This window comes from Lissotriton vulgaris, chromosome 10 (assembly GCF_964263255.1).
Source record: "Lissotriton vulgaris chromosome 10, aLisVul1.2, whole genome shotgun sequence".
Classification (NCBI taxonomy): Eukaryota; Metazoa; Chordata; class Amphibia; order Caudata; family Salamandridae; genus Lissotriton; species Lissotriton vulgaris.
Window position 1 is genome coordinate 32,527,846 of NC_141698.1, and position 18,526 is coordinate 32,546,371.

Below are 18,526 nucleotides of genomic sequence, written 5' to 3' on the forward strand. Positions count from 1 at the left end.
CGGCTCCGTGGAAGGGGTCAGACTCTCCGATGCCTTATCCTCAGAGCAACGCCAAGACTGTCGAAACCTTCTGCTCCAATTCGCCGATATGTTCTCCCTCATCCCCGGGGTCACCCCCTGGTGCCTTCACGACGTGGATACCGGGGATAGCCCCCCTATTCGACACAGGGCGTACCGAGTGCCGGACCGAGTGCGTGCCTGCATTCAGACAGAAGTCTCCAAAATGCTGGCTCTGGGAGTGATCGAGCCATCTGACAGCCCCTGGGCCAGCCCAGTCGTGCTGGTCCCCAAGGCTGCCGCCCCGGGCGTCGCCCCCGAGCTCAGGTTCTGTGTGGACTAACGGGGTCTGAACGCCGTTACCAGAACCGACGCTCACCCCATCCCCCGGGCGGATGAGCTGGTTGACCGCATGGGGGCCGCCCGCTACCTGAGCATCTTCGATCTAACAGCGGGCTACTGGCAGATCGGCCTCACCCCCGGGGCCCAAGAGCGATCCGCCTTCTCTACCCCGGATGGCCACTACCACTTCAAGGTGATGCCATTCGGCATGAAAAACGCCCCAGCTACCTTCCAGAGACTCGTGAACCAGGTACTGGCGGGCCTCGAGGAATTCAGCGCCGCCTATCTGGACGATATTGCTGTGTACAGTCGCCACTGGGCAGACCACCTCCACCACCTCCGGGAGGTCCTGCACGCCCTCCGGCAGGCCGGGCTCACCATCAAAGCCAGCAAGTGTCAGATCGGCCAAGGGTCCGTGACCTACCTGGGACACCAAGTGGGGAGCGGCCTGGTGGCCCCCCTCCAGCTTAAGATCGCTGCCATCCAGGCCTGGGAACCCCCGGTCACCCAAACAAAGGTCCGAGCCTTCTTGGGGCTCACCGGGTACTACCAGCGGTTTGTAAAGGACTATGGCAGCATTGTGGGGCCCCTCACAGAACTCACATCCAAGAAAAACCCCAAAACAGTCAACTGGACTCCGGAATGTCAGGCGGCCTTCGAGAAATTGAAGTCCGCCATGTGCACCGCCCCCGTGCTCCAGGCCCCCGACTACAGCCGGGAGTTTAGTGCAGACGGACGCCTCCGATCATGGCGTTGGGGCCGTCCTCTCCCAGCTCAACTCCGAGGGAGTCGATCAGCCAGTGGCCTTCATCAGCCGACGCCTGCTGGCCCGGGAACAGCGCTGGAGCACCATCGAGCGGGAGGCCTTCGCCGTAGTGTGGGCCCTCAAGAAGCTCCGGCCCTATCTCTTCGGTACCCACTTCCGGGTGCAAACAGACCACCGACCCCTGCAATTGCTGATGCAGATGCGGGGAGAAAACCCAAAACTGTTGCGCTGGTCCATCTCCCTGCAGGGGATGGACTTCACCGTGGAGCATCGTCCAGGCCAAGATCACGCCAACGCAGACGGCCTGTCCCGTTTCTTCCGCCTCGGCGAGGAGAGTACCCAAGAAGATGGGTGACTCTCCCTGCCTTCAGCTGGGGGGGGGACGCATGTTGGACAGGCCTCGTGGAAGGCCCACTCCCTCCCCGCATGGCGGGGCCCGGACCCCTGCTCCCCTGTATCCAAGACAAGAACCATCCCGGCAACCCACCGGGGCAACCCCCGGCCCGTCCACAACGGGACCCCCAACTCCTGGACACCCCGACATCGGCTGGCCCGGGCCCCCGTCAGTACCAATGCCCCGGCCCAGCCGCCATTTTGAGACACTGCCCGACAAGGCCGCGTGGCCTCGGATCGACCCCAACCCTGGGCCTGGCCAGGCCCCGACATCGAGGCACCACCATCCACCCAGGAGGTGAAGAGACCACTTGGCCGGTCAATGGGAGAAGGAGTGTCAATGGCTCCCCTCCGCCAGGTGTCGATCGCCCCCGGCCTCCCCGGGCGCTGGCTCCACCCCCCTGCTGGGTGTCTGGACTCCCTCATCCCGGACCTCCCGACCTCCAAGTGCGAGGGTCCGGACATCAAAGGAGGCCAGACCTATAACTGGGGCAGCTCCAGAGCAGGAAGGCAGTTGTATCCTGGAGTCGAGAGACACTGAGACAAACTCATCCTTGGAGGCCTGCTGGCGCTGCCGCGGCCCTTTCTTGTGAACCATCTTCGAAGCCTGCTGGCGCTGCCGCGGCCCTATCCATCGTGAACCCTCGTCCAGGCCTGCTGCCGCGGCCCTCTTCATCGTGACCCATCTTCCGAGCCTGCTGGCGCTGCCGCGGCCCTCACCACCTCGAACCATCTTCGTAGCCTGCTGGCGCTGCCGCGGCCCATCTTTGCGAACCCTCAAGCTCGAGGATTGTGAGCTCCATCTCTTGCTGTGCCAGTACCGGCCCGGTACTAAGACTGTCCCGCTACTCCTTTTCCCCAAAGAGACTAGAATTGGCAGGATCCTCGTATCCTGGTTCCACTGTATCGTTATCACCTTGCCTCAAGATTCGTATATAAAGTGTGTTGAACTCATCCTTGTGTGGTGTCCATCTGTGGGGGGGGGGGGGGGAGGGGGGGGAGTTACTTGTCTGTACGATCACCGGAGACGGCCCTCACCGGAGGCCTCTCCCCCTGTGCTCGGCCGACCCTCCGGGCCTCTGTCTAACAACGGGCCATGGGCATTGCTTTGACAGGGAACCACAACCAAACAAAGGAGGTCGCGTGAGTGCGTTAAAAGTCTTATTAATGGTCTGAAAGACCAAGATTTAAAGTTATTTCCAGAAGAATGAATAAGTCCGTATTATATGTTTTGATCCTTTTATTTTATAGCATGCCATGGTATAAAAACTCATACTTTGCATGCAACCGTGAAAACTGGCAAATATTTCATGGTTGTATGTGAAATGCGGATTTCTGCATCATAACGGCAGTCCCCAAACTACTCAGCAGAGCCTTAAGAATGCCAAGGCTGCTAAGATTATGCAGCATAGAGGATCAAAATATGTGGCAAGGTTATCTAAATTCTGAGGCAAAAAGCAGTTTATGCGTCCTATTTTCCATCAATATAATTTTTATTTGAGTGTGGAAGAGGTGTGGCACAGCGACCAGGGCGACTTACGCTGGACGCTGGGGATCCCGGTTTGATCCCCGGCTCCGGTGGCAGGGGTCTGCAGCTCGCTTAATCTTCCCGACGGCCCCCAGCGCCTTGACACCTTCGGGTAATTGTTCGCGCTTTACAAATACTGGACATTTACATTGAGAAACAACATTTTTGGTGAAATACGCTAATTTAGTAAGTTGTGTGTCAAAGTATATGGCACATGCAGTAAAACCATAATTATATGGTGAGCGCTGCAGCCTCAGAAGTTCCAAAACCCACAGATCTCACTATTGTACAATGTTTTATAAACAATTAATTTAAAAATGCTAAACAAGGCCTGAGCATTCCAATCAGTGGCCATTGCCAGCTGCACTTTGAAGAAATCTTTTTCTAACCAACTTCCCAAAATAAAATTTTAATACAAACAAATCATCATGGGTACCATGTAGATTTGGTCCTATATTGGCACCTTGAGGTTCTGGTGACATTTTCAAAGCATTCTGCATTCAGGGTTGTGGTTTATTATGTCACCAGAACACCTCAATAGCAATATTGGACCATATTACACAGTTACTACCTGTTATGTATTCTCTATTACAGTAAAGTCATTTCAATGACATTAAAAATAAAATGGATAGAAAAAGGGGTTGCTCACTGCAATACTCAAAGCAGAAGCTAAAACTGGGCAGGTCATGGTTAAGAACCATCAGTTACATAAGTGCTTTGTATGTGTTTAATGTGCACAGCAGTGCAGATAAGAGCTACAAGTTATGGCTCAACAATCATTGGCAATACGAATAGGTCTGACTTATAAAGTTTCTCTTCAGAGACTGCTGAGTTGAGGCCATCAGTAACACATCATAAGTGCACCCTGCTGCTCATCCTTGCCCTCATGCTTCCATTCATCCATCCACTGGCTAATTTTCGCATTCCCCAACCCATCAATAAAAACAGACAAACACAACATGCATATGGAAGATGAATAAAAAGAATACACGATAAAAGAAAAACAAGTCACTGCATAAATGTGAGGGGCATATACATTCAATAAAAAATAAGTAAAACAATGCAGTGGGCAGTCATCTTGGAATGGCAGTGTGCGTGGTGTACCATTGCTGTGCTGATCAAAGATGGCAGACAGTTTACTTCTAAACATGTTGGCCATCTTGTCGTGGCAAAACAGTGATATACAATGGGCAATACCATTCGAAGATGACGTTGGTATCAAAGCACTGGCATGCAGGAGGTTATCAACTTCAGATCAAATGAGTGGCAAGTGAACGGCCTGAAAAATGAAATAAAAATGGGTTTATAAAAAGGAAAAAAATTGAAAATTAAAGGACTGGTGCACAAGCCCTTGAACTGAAGCCACACACCGCAATTTCAGGGTGCTGTTCACAAGGTCAGACACAATTCTGACACTTATGGGGCAATAGAGGTAATGGCTGAGGTGGGGTAACCCTTTGTCGCAGGCTGTGTGCTGTCGCAGATGGAAACGGAATTTGAATGACACTCAAACAGACCAATGTCTGATATGTTTGTATTTTTGTTTTAACTACAAGATTCTAGATGACAGTTAAAATTGTGAAGCCATGTCCAATAGGTACTTCACTACACACATGGCTAAATACTAGACATTAAATGAGTAGGCTTATAACATTTATTGTTGGCGGATAACCTTAAACAATCATGCCTACTGACTGTATGGAGCATAAGCTTTCCAACAAAACGTAAGGTACAAAACAAGCACTTTTTTCCGCAGAACTACAGAACTTCTGCCCAATGAAATGCTGTAGTTAAGGAATCAAATCAGCTTTTTTCTTGATCACATAAGGTCAGCGACAGCTGTAGTGTGAAGCCAGACCTAAAAAAAAAAAAGTACGAGGGACAACACCAAGGGCACCCTTTTTCTAAAAAACTATTTATGCAAATGAACCTTCACAATGTTTAACAGTTATAGATGATACCCTTCAGCTGTGATTACAGTGTGGAGAAACATTTTACTAGTGCGACCCGAGGCACATTTTCAGAGGGGACTGGGAACTTTCATACATAAAATTGAGGATAAACATACGCATTTTCTGTGGATTGCCGCAGAAGATAGAGGGTCGGCCTTACAGTACAGTACAAGCGACCCCACTCATTCGGAGAAAGCAGAGCTGACTAAGGGTGTGTAACAAAAGACAGCATGAGCACCCATCCTGACATATCACACACAGTGACAGAAGGACCAAAACAAAGAGAAGCCAACAACACAACAGCCTGGTAACCCTGTGTAGTACTGGCAGCTCCCAGGAGGGGTAGCCTCTATTTTTTTTTTTAAGCATAGTCTTCTATTTTTTTTTATTTATTTGAAGTTTTATATAGTGCTTACACGACCTGAGGGGTATCAGAGCGCTTTACAACGTACATGCATAGAAGCATAAACAGTCTCAGTACATTGATACACCTATATTCTGGAAGTTTCACAGATCAATAGTTAGAAGGAGGGAAAAAAGGTTCCTTTCAGGGAGGGTAAAGGAGTTCGGTAGAGGAGTTGAGGATCGAATCATCGAGAGGCTTTGCAGCAGAGGTGGCCGTCAATTCTTAGGGGATTAAGAAGGTAACGATGGTTCAAATATGGCCGTCTTCTGTTCAGAAGTGGGTATGGTCATATAGTCCAACACTTGAAGTAATCCCATGGGTTAAGTGAACCACTGGATTATTTGACTTAACCAGTCTATCTGAAATCATATCTCCCCAGATGTAGGGTAGCATCTATAACTACTATGCAATTCAAGGGCTTTTTTGGTATAAAAGTGCTACACGCCCTCAAAAGTTTCCTGCTCTTGATAGGTGTTCTGGTGCATCGTAAGCAGCTTGTGAGAAAACACAAGTCTGTCAGATTAGACACCATCCTGGTGGTATAAAAGGCACTCATACGCAGTTCTAGATAACCTGCAAATGATGCAACTGTATGCAGAGAGAAAATGACATCGTACAGAACGTATACGTAGGCACTCTCCATGCACAAACAGCTCTGATTGGTAAGAACAGCGAGCTCTGGATGCCTGAGGAGCGCTAAAGATTTAGGGCCTTGTTTATGAGGCCCTTGCGCTGCAGCATCACTTTTTGTGATGCTGCGGCGGCATAAAAAAATGCACCACACTGCTTACAAAGTGACGCATCTAGGCAGATGCGCCACTTTCTAAACCCCCTGCGCTACATTATACCTACGTCAGGTATAATGTATGCAGGGTGGGCATTCCAACGCAGGAAAGCCACGTAGAAGTGACGCAGTGAAATCTATGAGATTTCATTGCATCCCTTCTAGGGCGTTACTACGTCAAATCCTTACGCCTGCTTGAAGCAGGAGCAAGGAGTGACGTAGGGCTTTTCACATATGCCATGTGAAAAGACACACTGCTGGAGTTGTGTCCATTTACAGACACAATACAGACATGCGCCAATTTTGCACCTACAGGTACGTCAGGAACACTGACTTATCTGTAAATCTTTGCGACATGGAGCGCCGTACAGTAAATGTGGCGCATCCATGGTGTCGCAAGGAGGGCGCACTGAAAAGTGTTGCATCACTGTTTTCTTGCAGAGATGCAACACTTTTCATAAATGAGGCCCATATCCCTCTACTGATCATCACACTTCAGCACCCTGGGACTGTAGACTCTTTTTATCACTCACTTTGCGTGCTACTTGCATCTGGCTGGAGCGTATGGCTATCTCTTAAAGCAATATTTCTGTATGGGAGTTTTTAACTCACAATTTGTTTCAACCCTCCCCCGTCCCGTCTCCCCCCCCCCCCTACCATCTCAAAAGCAGTTATCTGCATTTCTATCCAGAGCTGTAATAGACTTTGATTAGGAAACAGATGCAAGGTAATGTTGAGTTCAAAACAAATGAGTTTTGGATAATTCACTGCGTTGTAAACACCGTCTCTTTCTCGGGTGCAGTATTTGCTGCATTTTTTGTTTTTTTAACGGGGGTGTCCTCTTTTACATCCGCTCCCCTTCTATTTAATTATGTGCTGCAGTGCAAGCGGCGAAATGTCCATCGGCAGAGACCAAGCGTCTCGAAGTCTGCATACTGAAACTAATATGGCTTCAGTGCCAGTTTGTGAACAGATCACTGAGCAGATTTGTAGATTTCCACAGGCTAATTTAAAAAAAGTTTGAAGAGGTGTACATAAGAAATGGGATTTATGCACAACTGTAAATATTCTGTTGGGGAAGCAAAATAAGAGAACATCAAGACCATATGTGGTCAACAGCAGACCACCGAGTTCTGTCACTCAGCCACCTTCTCCACTGAACTACCCACCAGGTCAAACTAAATGAAAGGTAGCCTCTTGTTTACAGATGTTGAATGGTTTTCCCGACTCACCCTCTGCCTGTAGGAATATGCGCCCCACCTCACCATGGACACTCATCATATTACGTATATGCCGGGGACGCAGGCGAGGCGGAATATGTCCCAAGTAAACAATGCCTGGGATAATCTTCTTGTCTGCAGTTTTGGGTTCCTCGTCATCCTCCTCTTCGCATTTCCCCTCCTCTTCTCCCATCACTGGCATCTCCTCTTCAATTGCCTCCTCTTGATGTTCCACATCAGACATGGTGAGCTAGTGATGCGAAAAACACAAAAAGAATTGCATATTATCCACTTGTTGACGCAGCTATGTATTAGAATAAGTTGAGTAGCATGAAGTGCAGTGGCATAGAGTGGTGCAGAGCAGAGTGGCACAGAGCGGTGCAGAGTAGAGTATAGTGCCGTAGAGTGCAGTGGCATAGAGTGGAGAGCTGCAGAGTGAAGCTGCATATGCTAGAGTGGTGTAGAGTGCATTGCCACTGAATGCGGTAGTACAAAGTAGAGTGTCATAGAGTGCAGTTTTGCAGAGTAGAGTGTCATACAGTGTAGTGACGTAGCGTACAGCGGTGCAAAGAGTATATTGGAGCACAATGGTGCAGAGTAGAGTGCAGTGGCATAGAGTGGAGTGGCTTAGAGTGGACTGGTGTAGAGTATATTGGCATAGAGTGCAGAGGCATAGAATTCAGCATCATACAATGCAGCTTCGTAGAATGCAGTGGTGGACAGTAGAGAGCAGTGGCTTAGAGTGGAATGGTGCAGAGTAGAGTATAGTGGAGCAGTGTACAGTGCAGTAGCTTAGAGTGGAGTACTGTGGAGTGCAGTAGTGCATAGTAGATTGGTGTAGTGTTCAGTGGCGGAGAGTACAGTGCTACAGAGTAGAGTGTCATAGAGTGCAGTGTCTCGGAGAGCAATGGCTTAGACCACAGTGGAGTAGAGTGCACTGGCGCAGAGGTGTAGAGTAGAGTGGCATAAAACAATGCTGTAACGTGGTGTCGAGTGCAGTAGTGTAGAATAGATTATAGTGGCGTAGAGTGGATTGGCATGGAGTAAAGAGGCGTAGAGTGGAACAGAGTAGAGTGCATTGGCGTAGAGTGTATTGGCATAGAGTCCAGAGTGGCATAGACTGGAGTGGTGTAGAGTTGAGTGGTGCAGCATGCTTTGGCCTACAATAAAGTGATGCAGAGTAGAAAGGCGTAGAGTGAAGTGGCGTAGAGTACAGTGGTGAAGAGTGCAGTGGCTTGGTGTACAATGGAGTGGCACAGAGTAACGTGTAATGGCGTGGAGTGGTGTAGAGTAGAGCGGAAAATGCATTGTGTGGTAGAACACTGCCACTACAAACAAACACATTTTCCATTGAAATGACCATTACATTTGCAAATAATACAGTTTTGAAAATGAAACTATACAGCCCACAAACCATAATGTGTGGAAATGGCATCACCCAAGCGTATTGACTTGTTTTGATCATATTAAAATATTTGTTTCCAACACACTTCAGAGTTAACAGAAAATGTGCTTCATTCGTACTTTGCTAATTCCGATATACTTTGACAGTTCATATAAATGTTGTGTGCTAGTAAAAACCCTTTCCTCTAACCTAGTATTGTCAGATAAATCCTCTCACTCTGAAGTCGCAGAAAGAAAAGTAAACACCAAGCTCCATCGGAACACAGAGCCTGACATTTGACCTCGGTCTTTGGGTGCCCAGCAAATGTGATACGATAAGAACAAGATTTACAGGCCTGTTTACAGTAAGGAGCACTCGTGGAAGAACACAAGGAGAGGTAGAATGAAATGGCTTCACTCCTTGGGACGGGCGAACTGAACCTGGACACCCTAAAAAACAAACTCAGAAAACGAGAAAGCCAGAAAATGTGAGTTACACACCACAAAGTCAGTGGTAAGCACCAGGCAGATGCAATACCATGGAAGGTTTCTGGATGTCCCCACGATATCTTTAGCAAGCCTGGCAGCTGCACAGTCAGGTTGGCTTCGACTTAAAAACACATCTTTAAACAAAACAAAAAACTACATTTAAAACTACAACTGAAATAAACCACGACAGCTTCACTTGAGTGATATTTCATTAACCTGTTGAGTGCTTCGAACGTCCAACGGTCGTCGTGTGCACTACCTCGCTAGTGCTGCGCACGACCGTTGGACGTCCGAATCCCGTTAGCGCAATCGAACGTCCGCACTGGGGCGGAATGTTTGCGCGCGCTTAACGGGTTAAAACACATCTTTCAAAACATCCACAATATGTGAGCAATTCTGCATGTTTCACAGGCCAATTAATGGTGTAACATCAAATAAAAGATTTCTTGCATTCCATGAATTGTTAATGACACCTAGCTTTGGTTCACTGCTGTCACTCAAAAACGACACTTTGCGTCCTTCAGTAAAGTGTTTTCTGGAGCCCTCCAATGGTTGACAAACAATGATGATGAATATCTGGGGACTGACAATGGCTGTATTTCATTGTTTTCGACCAGGGATATTTTGGGATTTTCCAACGAAAGGCTTAGTGGTTTTCCCAATGAGCAGTTTGTGGTACACAACACATTGCTCACAGGGTCCTAAAATGTTGTTCATCACCAGTTTCATGCCTCAATTTTATTTTTCCAGTGCAATACAACATTTTGTTCGTGAAGAGCATGTGGAGCCTTTCCAAATGCCATTCTTCAAGTGTCCACTCTTAACAGTGGTTCCCCAGGGCCCTGTTATGGCAGAAACACAAATGATCCAGGAGTAGAATTGTGTATTTTAGTCAGGTAAAGAGAACCCCGCTGAAGTCTCTGATGGAGTCAGCAAGATCAATCACATGGGAATGAATGAATGAATGATGGAATTTGTAAAGCGCCGGAATCGCCCTGGGAGGGGTAGCTCAGCGCTAGAGGTGTGGGATTGCGAGGCCGGAGAATTCTGTTACTGAAAAGTTATGTTTTCAGGAGATTCCTGAAACAGAGGAGATCTCGGCACTTACATAGATATATAGGTAATGGGTTCCAGTACATGGGTCAAGGTATGAGAAAGCTTTGCCCCCTGCGCTGAGTTTTCTGTAACGGGGGTAGCAATAGACAATAAAATGATGCAACTCCTTTTTGTGCTTTTGTGTACAGAAGAGTGACCGTATATAATGATACTGCCAAGAGAGTAAAAATGATACCAACTATATTCAACCTCCAAGATGTATTATTCACTCTTTGATTTAACATCTAGGATGAGTTCTAACGGAGCATGTGGTGAGCCATGGCCCAGCTAAACAGAACAAATAAAACAGCATTCATGCTGCTAAAAGCAGCATGATGATATTTGCAAAGGGAGACCACAAGCAGCTTTATCTGAGATAGCACAACACTTTAACTAATCCATTATAGAAACTGAAACGTGTGCATGGAGAAATTTGGAATATATTTATACAGTCCATTATGGAATATGCATACATATATACTGCTGTCATTAATGAAGTTTGATGTCTTGAGAATTATGGAAAATTATAACGTTCTAGATGGACATTTTAGAAATATGCTTAATCTGCTAGCGGAGGAATTATTGAAACCGACAATATGGGTTAACCGGGGAATTATGGAAACTCGCAAAGTGCTATCTGGAGCACCGGGGAATTTGGCAAGTGTGTATACTAAGAGCATGATAGAAGCTTTAAACAGATTCCCTTACGCGGCATACCTTGTGATGGATCTCGAGAAAGCCTTTGATACTCTTGCATGACAGTATTTATTCAAAGTTCTGCAGCAGGTGAGACTGGGCTCCCAACTCAGAGTACATCCGGCTACTGTATACCGGGCTCACCACACGGGTTAGCATAGGCAGGCATATTTCACCCCCATTTCGGTCATGCGGAGAACACGTCAGGGATGTCCCCTGTTCCCCATAATATTTCCCATCGCCATGGAACCGCTGGCGATACGAGTGAGGGAGGAGGGCGAGCTCTGGGGTATACCGCTGGAGGGCCGTACACATAGTGTGTCTCTGTACGCGGATGACCTCCTCATTTATGTCAGGGACATCACGGCAGACCTCACCACTCTTTGGGCTACGCTCACAGATTTTGAGAAAGCCGCAGGGTTGAAGGTAAACTGGGCCAAATCCTCCATCTACCCCTTGCACCCAGATGCACCTCCCTGGGAGATCAGTACGGGAGACGCCACGCTGTCCTGGACGGGGGATGCCCCACGATATTTGGGAATTAGACTTTATCATACACCTCTGGACCTCCTGGGGGCAACCACTATCGGGCCTTCCGAGGGTTGAAAAGCCAAGTTAACTTCTGGCAAACACACCCCCTGGCCCCAATTGGAATGGTTGCCTTATCAAAAATGATTATGGTGCCCCGGCTCCGCTACTATTTCGGCAACATTCTGGTCATCCCCCCACGCTCCTTTTTTCAAGCGCTAGACTCATTACTGATATCACTGATCTGGGGAAGGGCCGCCGTAGAGTAGCCCTAACAACTCTACAACCACAGGATGGGGGTGGCTGGGAGCCCCGTCCTTCGAGGCATACTTCCTCGCAGCGCAGCTGCAATGGCTATCGAGGTGGACAGCGAGCCGAAATCTGGGGGAAACGGAAGCACAAACAGGAACTGCATCACTTCCGGAACTGACCCGAATGCTCCTCCCGGGGACCAAGCCATTCGGCGCGCTCCCTATTGGTCAAAATAGCCAGTTCGGAGTCCTACAAATCCACCGCCTATCCACGGCGACGCTCATGAACTCCCCAATACTGCCTTTAGCATGCCTCCCCAAGGGGAAAGGGTACTACACCACGGGAGAGCTGCAAGCGTGGACAGAACACACGCTCACCGAGATAGAAGCCCTATTCACAGACGGTCAGCTGACGTTGTTTGCAGGGTTGACGGAAGAGAGTGGCCTCCCGCCTGGCCAGTTCCTATTACACCAGCAACTGGTTGCCGACTGCAGAAAGACGTGGGACCTCACGGACAGAGAACCCAAGACACACCCTGTATTGAATACGCTTCTCCAAATGGGGACAGGGAAACACTTCATCACATGGATCTATAAATCTATCATGGAACTTACACGTGCACCTCCAACACGACTGCAACTCCACTGGGAAGAGGAGTTCGGCAGAGCTATTCACGATAAAGAGTGGCTCACAGCACTTGAACACCACAAAAAAGTGCCCCGCAATCAAAGGTTAAACAAGCACCAATGGGTCTCGCAGTAGGAAAGTTGGAGCTATTACAATTGCAAATAACAATGCCTTTTATTTTTGTTTTCATTTTAAAAACATAAAGGGCTTTGTCATTTACAAAACCAATAGCTCCAACTTTCCTACTGCGAGACCTATTGTGCACTGCACAGTGTGGGTGAAAGTGGCACTGCGTGGGTGTGAGTGGCTTTGAGTGAGTGGCGTTGCATGTGTGAGTGTTGTTGCGTGGGTGAGTGGCGTTGCGTGGGTGAGTGGCGTTGCGTGGGTGAGTGGCATTGCATGGGTGAGTGGCATTGCATGGGTGAGTGGCATTGCATGGGTGAGTGGCATTGCATGGGTGAGAGTGGGCTTGCGTGGGTGTGAGTGGCGTTGTGTGTCTGAAAGTGGTGCTGTGTGGGTAAAAGTGGCACTGCGTGGGTGTGAGTAGATTTGCGTGAGTGAGTAGCGTTGCATGTGAGTGGATTTGCGTGAGTGAGTGGCGTTGCATGGGTGAGTGGCGTTGCGTGGGTGAGTGTGGCGTTGCGTGGGTGAGTGTGGCGTTGCGTGGGTGAGTGTGGCGTTGCGTGGGTGAGTGTGGCGTTGCGTGGGTGAGTGTGGCGTTGCGTGGGTGAGTGTGGCGTTGCGTGGGTGAGTGTGGCGTTGCGTGGGTGAGTGTGGCGTTGCGTGGGTGAGTGTGGCGTTGCGTGGGTGAGTGTGGCGTTGCGTGGGTGAGTGGCGTTGCGTGGGTGAGTGGCGTTGCGTGGGTGAGTGGCGTTGCGTGGGTGAGTGGCGTTGCGTGGGTGAGTGGATTTGCGTGGGTGAGTGGCGTTGCGTGGGTGAGTGGCGTTGCGTGGGTGAGTGGATTTGCGTGGGTGAGTGGATTTGCGTGGGCGAGTGGCGTTGCGTGGGTGAGTGGATTTGCGTGGGTGAGTGGCGTTGCGTGGGCGAGTGGCGTTGCGTGGGCGAGTGGCGTTGCGTGGGCGAGTGGCGTTGCGTGGGCGAGTGGCGTTGCGTGGGCGAGTGGCGTTGCGTGGGCGAGTGGCGTTGCGTGGGTGAATGGCTTTGCGTGGGTGAATGGCTTTGCGTGGATGAGTGGCGGAGTGGCGTTGCGTGTGTGGCGTTGCATGTGTGAGTGGCGTTGCATGTGTGAGTGGCGTTGCATGTGTGAGTGGCGTTGCATGTGTGAGTGGCGTTGCATGTGTGAGTGGCGTTGCATGTGTGAGTGGCGTTGCATGTGTGAGTGGCGTTGCGTGGATGAGTGGCGTTGCGTGGATGAGTGGGGTTGCGTGGATGAGTTGCGTTGCGTGTGTGAGTGGTGTTGCTTGGGTGAGTGGCGTTGCGTGGGTGAGTGTGGTGTTGCGTGGGTGATAGTGGGCTTGCGTGCGTGTGAGTGGCGTTGCATGTCTGAAAGTGGTGCTGTGTGGGTGAAAGTGGCACAGAGCGTTTGATGTGGCCTGGCGCAGGAGAAATGCTGCTGCTGCTAATTAAATATAAAAAGTGTTTAGGGAGTCACGGCTGCCGAGAGTAACAAGGCAGTGCTGGGAGGGGGGCTGCGCACCAACTGAAGTGCTCTGGTTGCATGGCCTGCGGCCGTGTGAAGTGATAAGCCTTTGAAGTACACAGGCATGTGCGTTGCGTGTCTGAAAGTGGTGCTGTGTGGGTGAAAGTGGCACAGAGCCTTTGATGTGGCCTGGCGCAGGAGAAATGCTGCTGCTGCTAATTAAATATAAAAAGTGTTTAGGGAGTCACGGCTGCCGAGAGTAAGAAGGCAGTGCTGGGAGGGGGGCTGCCCACCAACTGAAGTGCTCTGGTTGCACGGCCTGCGGCCGTGTGAAGTGATAAGCCTTTGAAGTACACAGGCATGCTGTGACGGAGGTGTGAGAGGTCTGGCAGGGAACAGATGGCCTGGCCGTGAAGCAGGGGGCGGGGCAGCGCTGGGGAAGCCTGTGGGAGGGTGAATGATGCCTTTGATGTGGGAAGGGAGGAGAGCCTTTTGCGAGCCTTGTGCAGGAGAAATGCTGCCGATGCGCGTGCATGTTTAATCACGCGAACTTAAAGAAAACCGCGGCTGAAAGCCTGTGGTTTGAAGTGGATTTTGCCGACATGAATTCTCGCTCCGCTCAATGCGGTCGCGAGACCTAAAAACAGCTTATTTAAGATACTACACCGCGCATCTCACGCCGGCACGGTTTAAGTGCTTCTTCCCAGCGACACAGTTCGACTGCCCCCGCTGCCACACATCAGAAGCCCCATTCATCTACATGTTCTGGACCTGCCCCACACTACAAGACTTTCGGACAACAGTACACACTACACTACAGACGGTCACAGGCCTGGTGGGACTCACCACATAGGAGGCGTGTGCCCTTGGCATCTTTAAGCAACACAAACAGAGAAAGGTAGACACGATTTGCAGTACTAGCCATACTCGTCGCAAAGCGAAGCATAAAAGTGCATTGGCGCTCACAGAGCGGTCCCCCAATAGCCGCATGGTGGTGGGCGATTAAGAAATGGGGCTCGGCTGAGGAAGACATCATCAGGCAGGAAAAGGCACGCAACGAAACTCCATGTCGATGGAGTGGTCACTACTCCTCCATAACTTTGTACACCTACCTACTTGTTGTAGGTATGATGTTACTTGTTGCATCATATATCTAGATGCAATGACAGAAACAGCAAAACACAAGTCGGTCGGCACATTATGCTAAGCACAGATTTTTAGCTTACATGTTTTTAAGGCACGCCCTTAATTACACTGGTCACACCACTTTGAGAGACCCCACCGTTTTTTCACCCCACTTACAGCCCTGGAAAGATGTCTACAATAACTACCCGATAACGCTAGAGCTTTTTGTTAGTTTGACTTTTTAGTTAGCTCTTTATAAAACATGGGAGGTACATTTAAAATGTAGTTGTACCTCTGATCACTCCTTGCTTTACTCCCCTCTCTTACGGGGGGGCATCATTATATATCCATAATCCACCAATAGAGCACAGCAAACGAGGTAGCCTCCGACTGATCCACTTAAAAGTACTTTGAGAACGTGTTGGGATAACAGGAGCTGAATATAGGCTACTACAAAACAGTAAAATCTTGTCCAACTTAACTTGGCTTTCTGCATTGTGCATCAAACTAATATGGTATCTATTAAATATCACTGTAGTCCCTGTCATGTGCAACTCTTTTTTGTACCTTGTATGAAATGCAAAAGGACTTTTAGGGGAACAGAACCAACATCAAATATACTTTGTTTCTGTTCACACTGACATGACGAGGAAAGGTTTAAAAAACACAGTCGAAAGGGGGTATTATTAGCAAATTTACCACCATAACGTAAAAACGAAAATGAAAGCCTAATAACATTTTAAATCCCATAGAATCAGCTGGGAGCGCCTTACCGCAACAGCCCTCCAACACCCGACTGTCTCTACTTCACTCCCAACGCCTCGTCAGGGGTAGCAAACGCAACATAAATTCCAAATACAGTCCAGCTATTTAACCGACTACAAGATGCAAAGAGGAGCAGTATAGGAAAGCATGTTCCTACATTGATTGACAGGGTAAAGGGGTGAGACGAGCAGGGCATTGGAGGGGTTACTTCTTTGTACGCCTTGCTATTGGTTGGAAATAAAGGACCCGCCCCAATTATGATGCCAGGAAACTTTCAGCCTACAGCACCGGAAGCTACCGGCCCCTGCACCGGAAGCGACCTCCTCGCTGTACCGGAAGGTATGGTCCAGCCGCCGCTAAGCCGGAACTCCAGGCAGTGTGCGGAGTGCACTATTGTTGTGCCCTGCGCGGCCGTTTTTGAAAGATCAGCGCAGTAAAATCCAAACAGCGCCATGCGAGCGGGGGCAGTGTCGGGGAGCGCGTATCTCTACTTTGTAAATGTGTACTTTTATTTCTCCAACCCTTAACGCTTCTACTTTTATTAAATTGTAATCTCGAGTGAATCTGCAACTTTTTATATGTTACTCTAACTACTATTATCTGTAGTTGACTTTTTGTACTTACTACCATTCATATGTTAATTTAGAGTTTTTCTGTTTGTATCTTTTAAGTAACTCATGTACTCCGAAATCCTATGTAATGTAACTGGTCCTTTTGTAAAGTGCTCTGACACCTTCGGGTAAAGTTTGCGCTCCATAAAATCGCATTAAATAAAATTAAAATACATACATCTCTTTGTCAGTTTTAGGCAGAAAGGGACGGAAGGCTCCATGGCATGCTTCAATCTCAGATTCAAAGACATAGGCTTCAGTGACTGTTTACGAAGAGTGTTTATCAGACAAAATGCAGTGCCCCCACCTGCCCCCCTCAACAATCCAGCCCACCCCCCCCCCCCCCACCTCGCTGCAGACTATGAGCTGCCAGGTGGCCACTCATGTGAAACGCCTTGATTAATCTCTCATACTGGAGGAACTGGTCCTGTGGCTCCACAAATTCCTCTATAATTGTTGCAACGTGAGAGCAAACACAAGGAGACTCGCTTTATCTTCTCAGAAATAATATCCCATACATTTCCAGACTATACCAGGACTACGATTACGTCATTTACTGCATTCCTGAGTGACCCCGTCTTCAATTTTCAGCTCTCCTTCTCTCTTAGTGGACACAGCTGATTGTGGTATGTTTAGCCATGAAGGAGACTCCTCCCAAATTAATACTGGGTACAGTATATCAGCTAATAGTGTTTTCTCTGCTCTCTCTTCTGGAGGACTTTATGGTTCTGTACTGCAGACGTGTTTCAGTGCAACATAGTTATATATCTTCGAGCCATAACTTCTAAGCTGTGGTATGGTTTCCTAAGTGCATGTAGTGCTCCTTTTGCACTCCCGTCACACTGGCTTGCACAGTATTTCGTTCAGGTATTGACTCCATGTTCTACTGGTATCTCTGGAAGACTCCCATGTTCTACTGATTTCTTTGGAGACAGTACAACCATTTTACTTTGAACCGACCTGAGCTATTACCATCAGTGGGAATCTGAACCCAAAGTTTCCCAATGGACTCTGTGCTTGAATTATCTGGGGCAGGTTGTGATTCAGGAAGAGATAATCTAATTCCTAGTGGGGCAGGCTCTTTCACAATTATCCATGCCTGATCCAGTTAATTTTCAGTCTGGAGACCAGCCCAGATATTTTTTCCCTAGTGTTAATGGCATCTTCTCTCTATAACCCCACTGTATGCCAGATAACACTTGTAATATATGGCCAGTACTTGCTGTTTGAAACTGTTCCAGTATGTTTTTTTCCCCACTGCAAACATAACTAGTGACGGTTTGCAGCTCTGCCTCACGCCCTTTGTCCCTGCCAGGCTTCTAACATCATGTTGCCTTTTGTGATGTGTTTTAGTGGACAGACCCAAATTCATCATGAAGGGCTCACATTTCATATGCCTTAATGTGCTGAGGAGTTATAACTTGATTCCTACGCAGAGAGTACAGAACCCATACCTGGATAAAAAGTGATAGGTGGAATGCTTGAAATAGGTAGGGGAAGAATACTTCAAATAGGGACACCCATGCATCAAGCTGTGTACCAAACCAACTAACATTAATAGCCTACTCCGATATGACCGCTTTCATCCTGCAGTCTGAAAGATTACTTTCGGTAGGGATAGCTCCTTATGATCTATAGAAACTGTTCCACTAAAAATGAATACTTGATAAATGCTGATAATTTCAAAACCAAACTCTGCATGAGAATCTTCCAAGAAACTAGTGAGGAACACTTGGAAAAGAGCCATGGTTCACTCCACGTGAGACTCTGCCCCCTCCAAAGTCCTGGAAAAAGTCATCAACTACCATCTCATGAAATATCTGGAGCAGAACCTTTTAGACCCCTCCCAATCCTGATTCCTTGCTAGTCACAGCACTGGAACTGCCTTGATCGCAGTCACCAATGACATCAGAGCCCTCCTCGACCACGGTGAAACAGCAGCTTTGACCCACCTCAACCTCTCAGCA

The 18,526-nt window shown here is 48.5% G+C and overlaps 1 protein-coding gene across 1 annotated transcript in view; it reads right to left on the reverse strand.

Moving 5' to 3' along the window:
- ABT1 (activator of basal transcription 1) overlaps positions 1 to 16,128 on the reverse strand; it is a 34,930-nt gene extending 18,802 nt beyond the window's left edge. Inside the window, exons 1-2 of the mRNA XM_086940355.1 lie at positions 15,957 to 16,128; positions 7,401 to 7,638 (exon numbers count right to left, since the gene is read on the reverse strand). Of these exons, the coding sequence (XP_086796481.1) occupies positions 7,401 to 7,632 (232 nt within the window). The 5' untranslated portion in view covers positions 7,633 to 7,638; positions 15,957 to 16,128. The remainder of the gene's footprint in view (positions 1 to 7,400; positions 7,639 to 15,956) is intronic.
- Between the last annotated feature and the right edge of the window lie 2,398 nt (positions 16,129 to 18,526).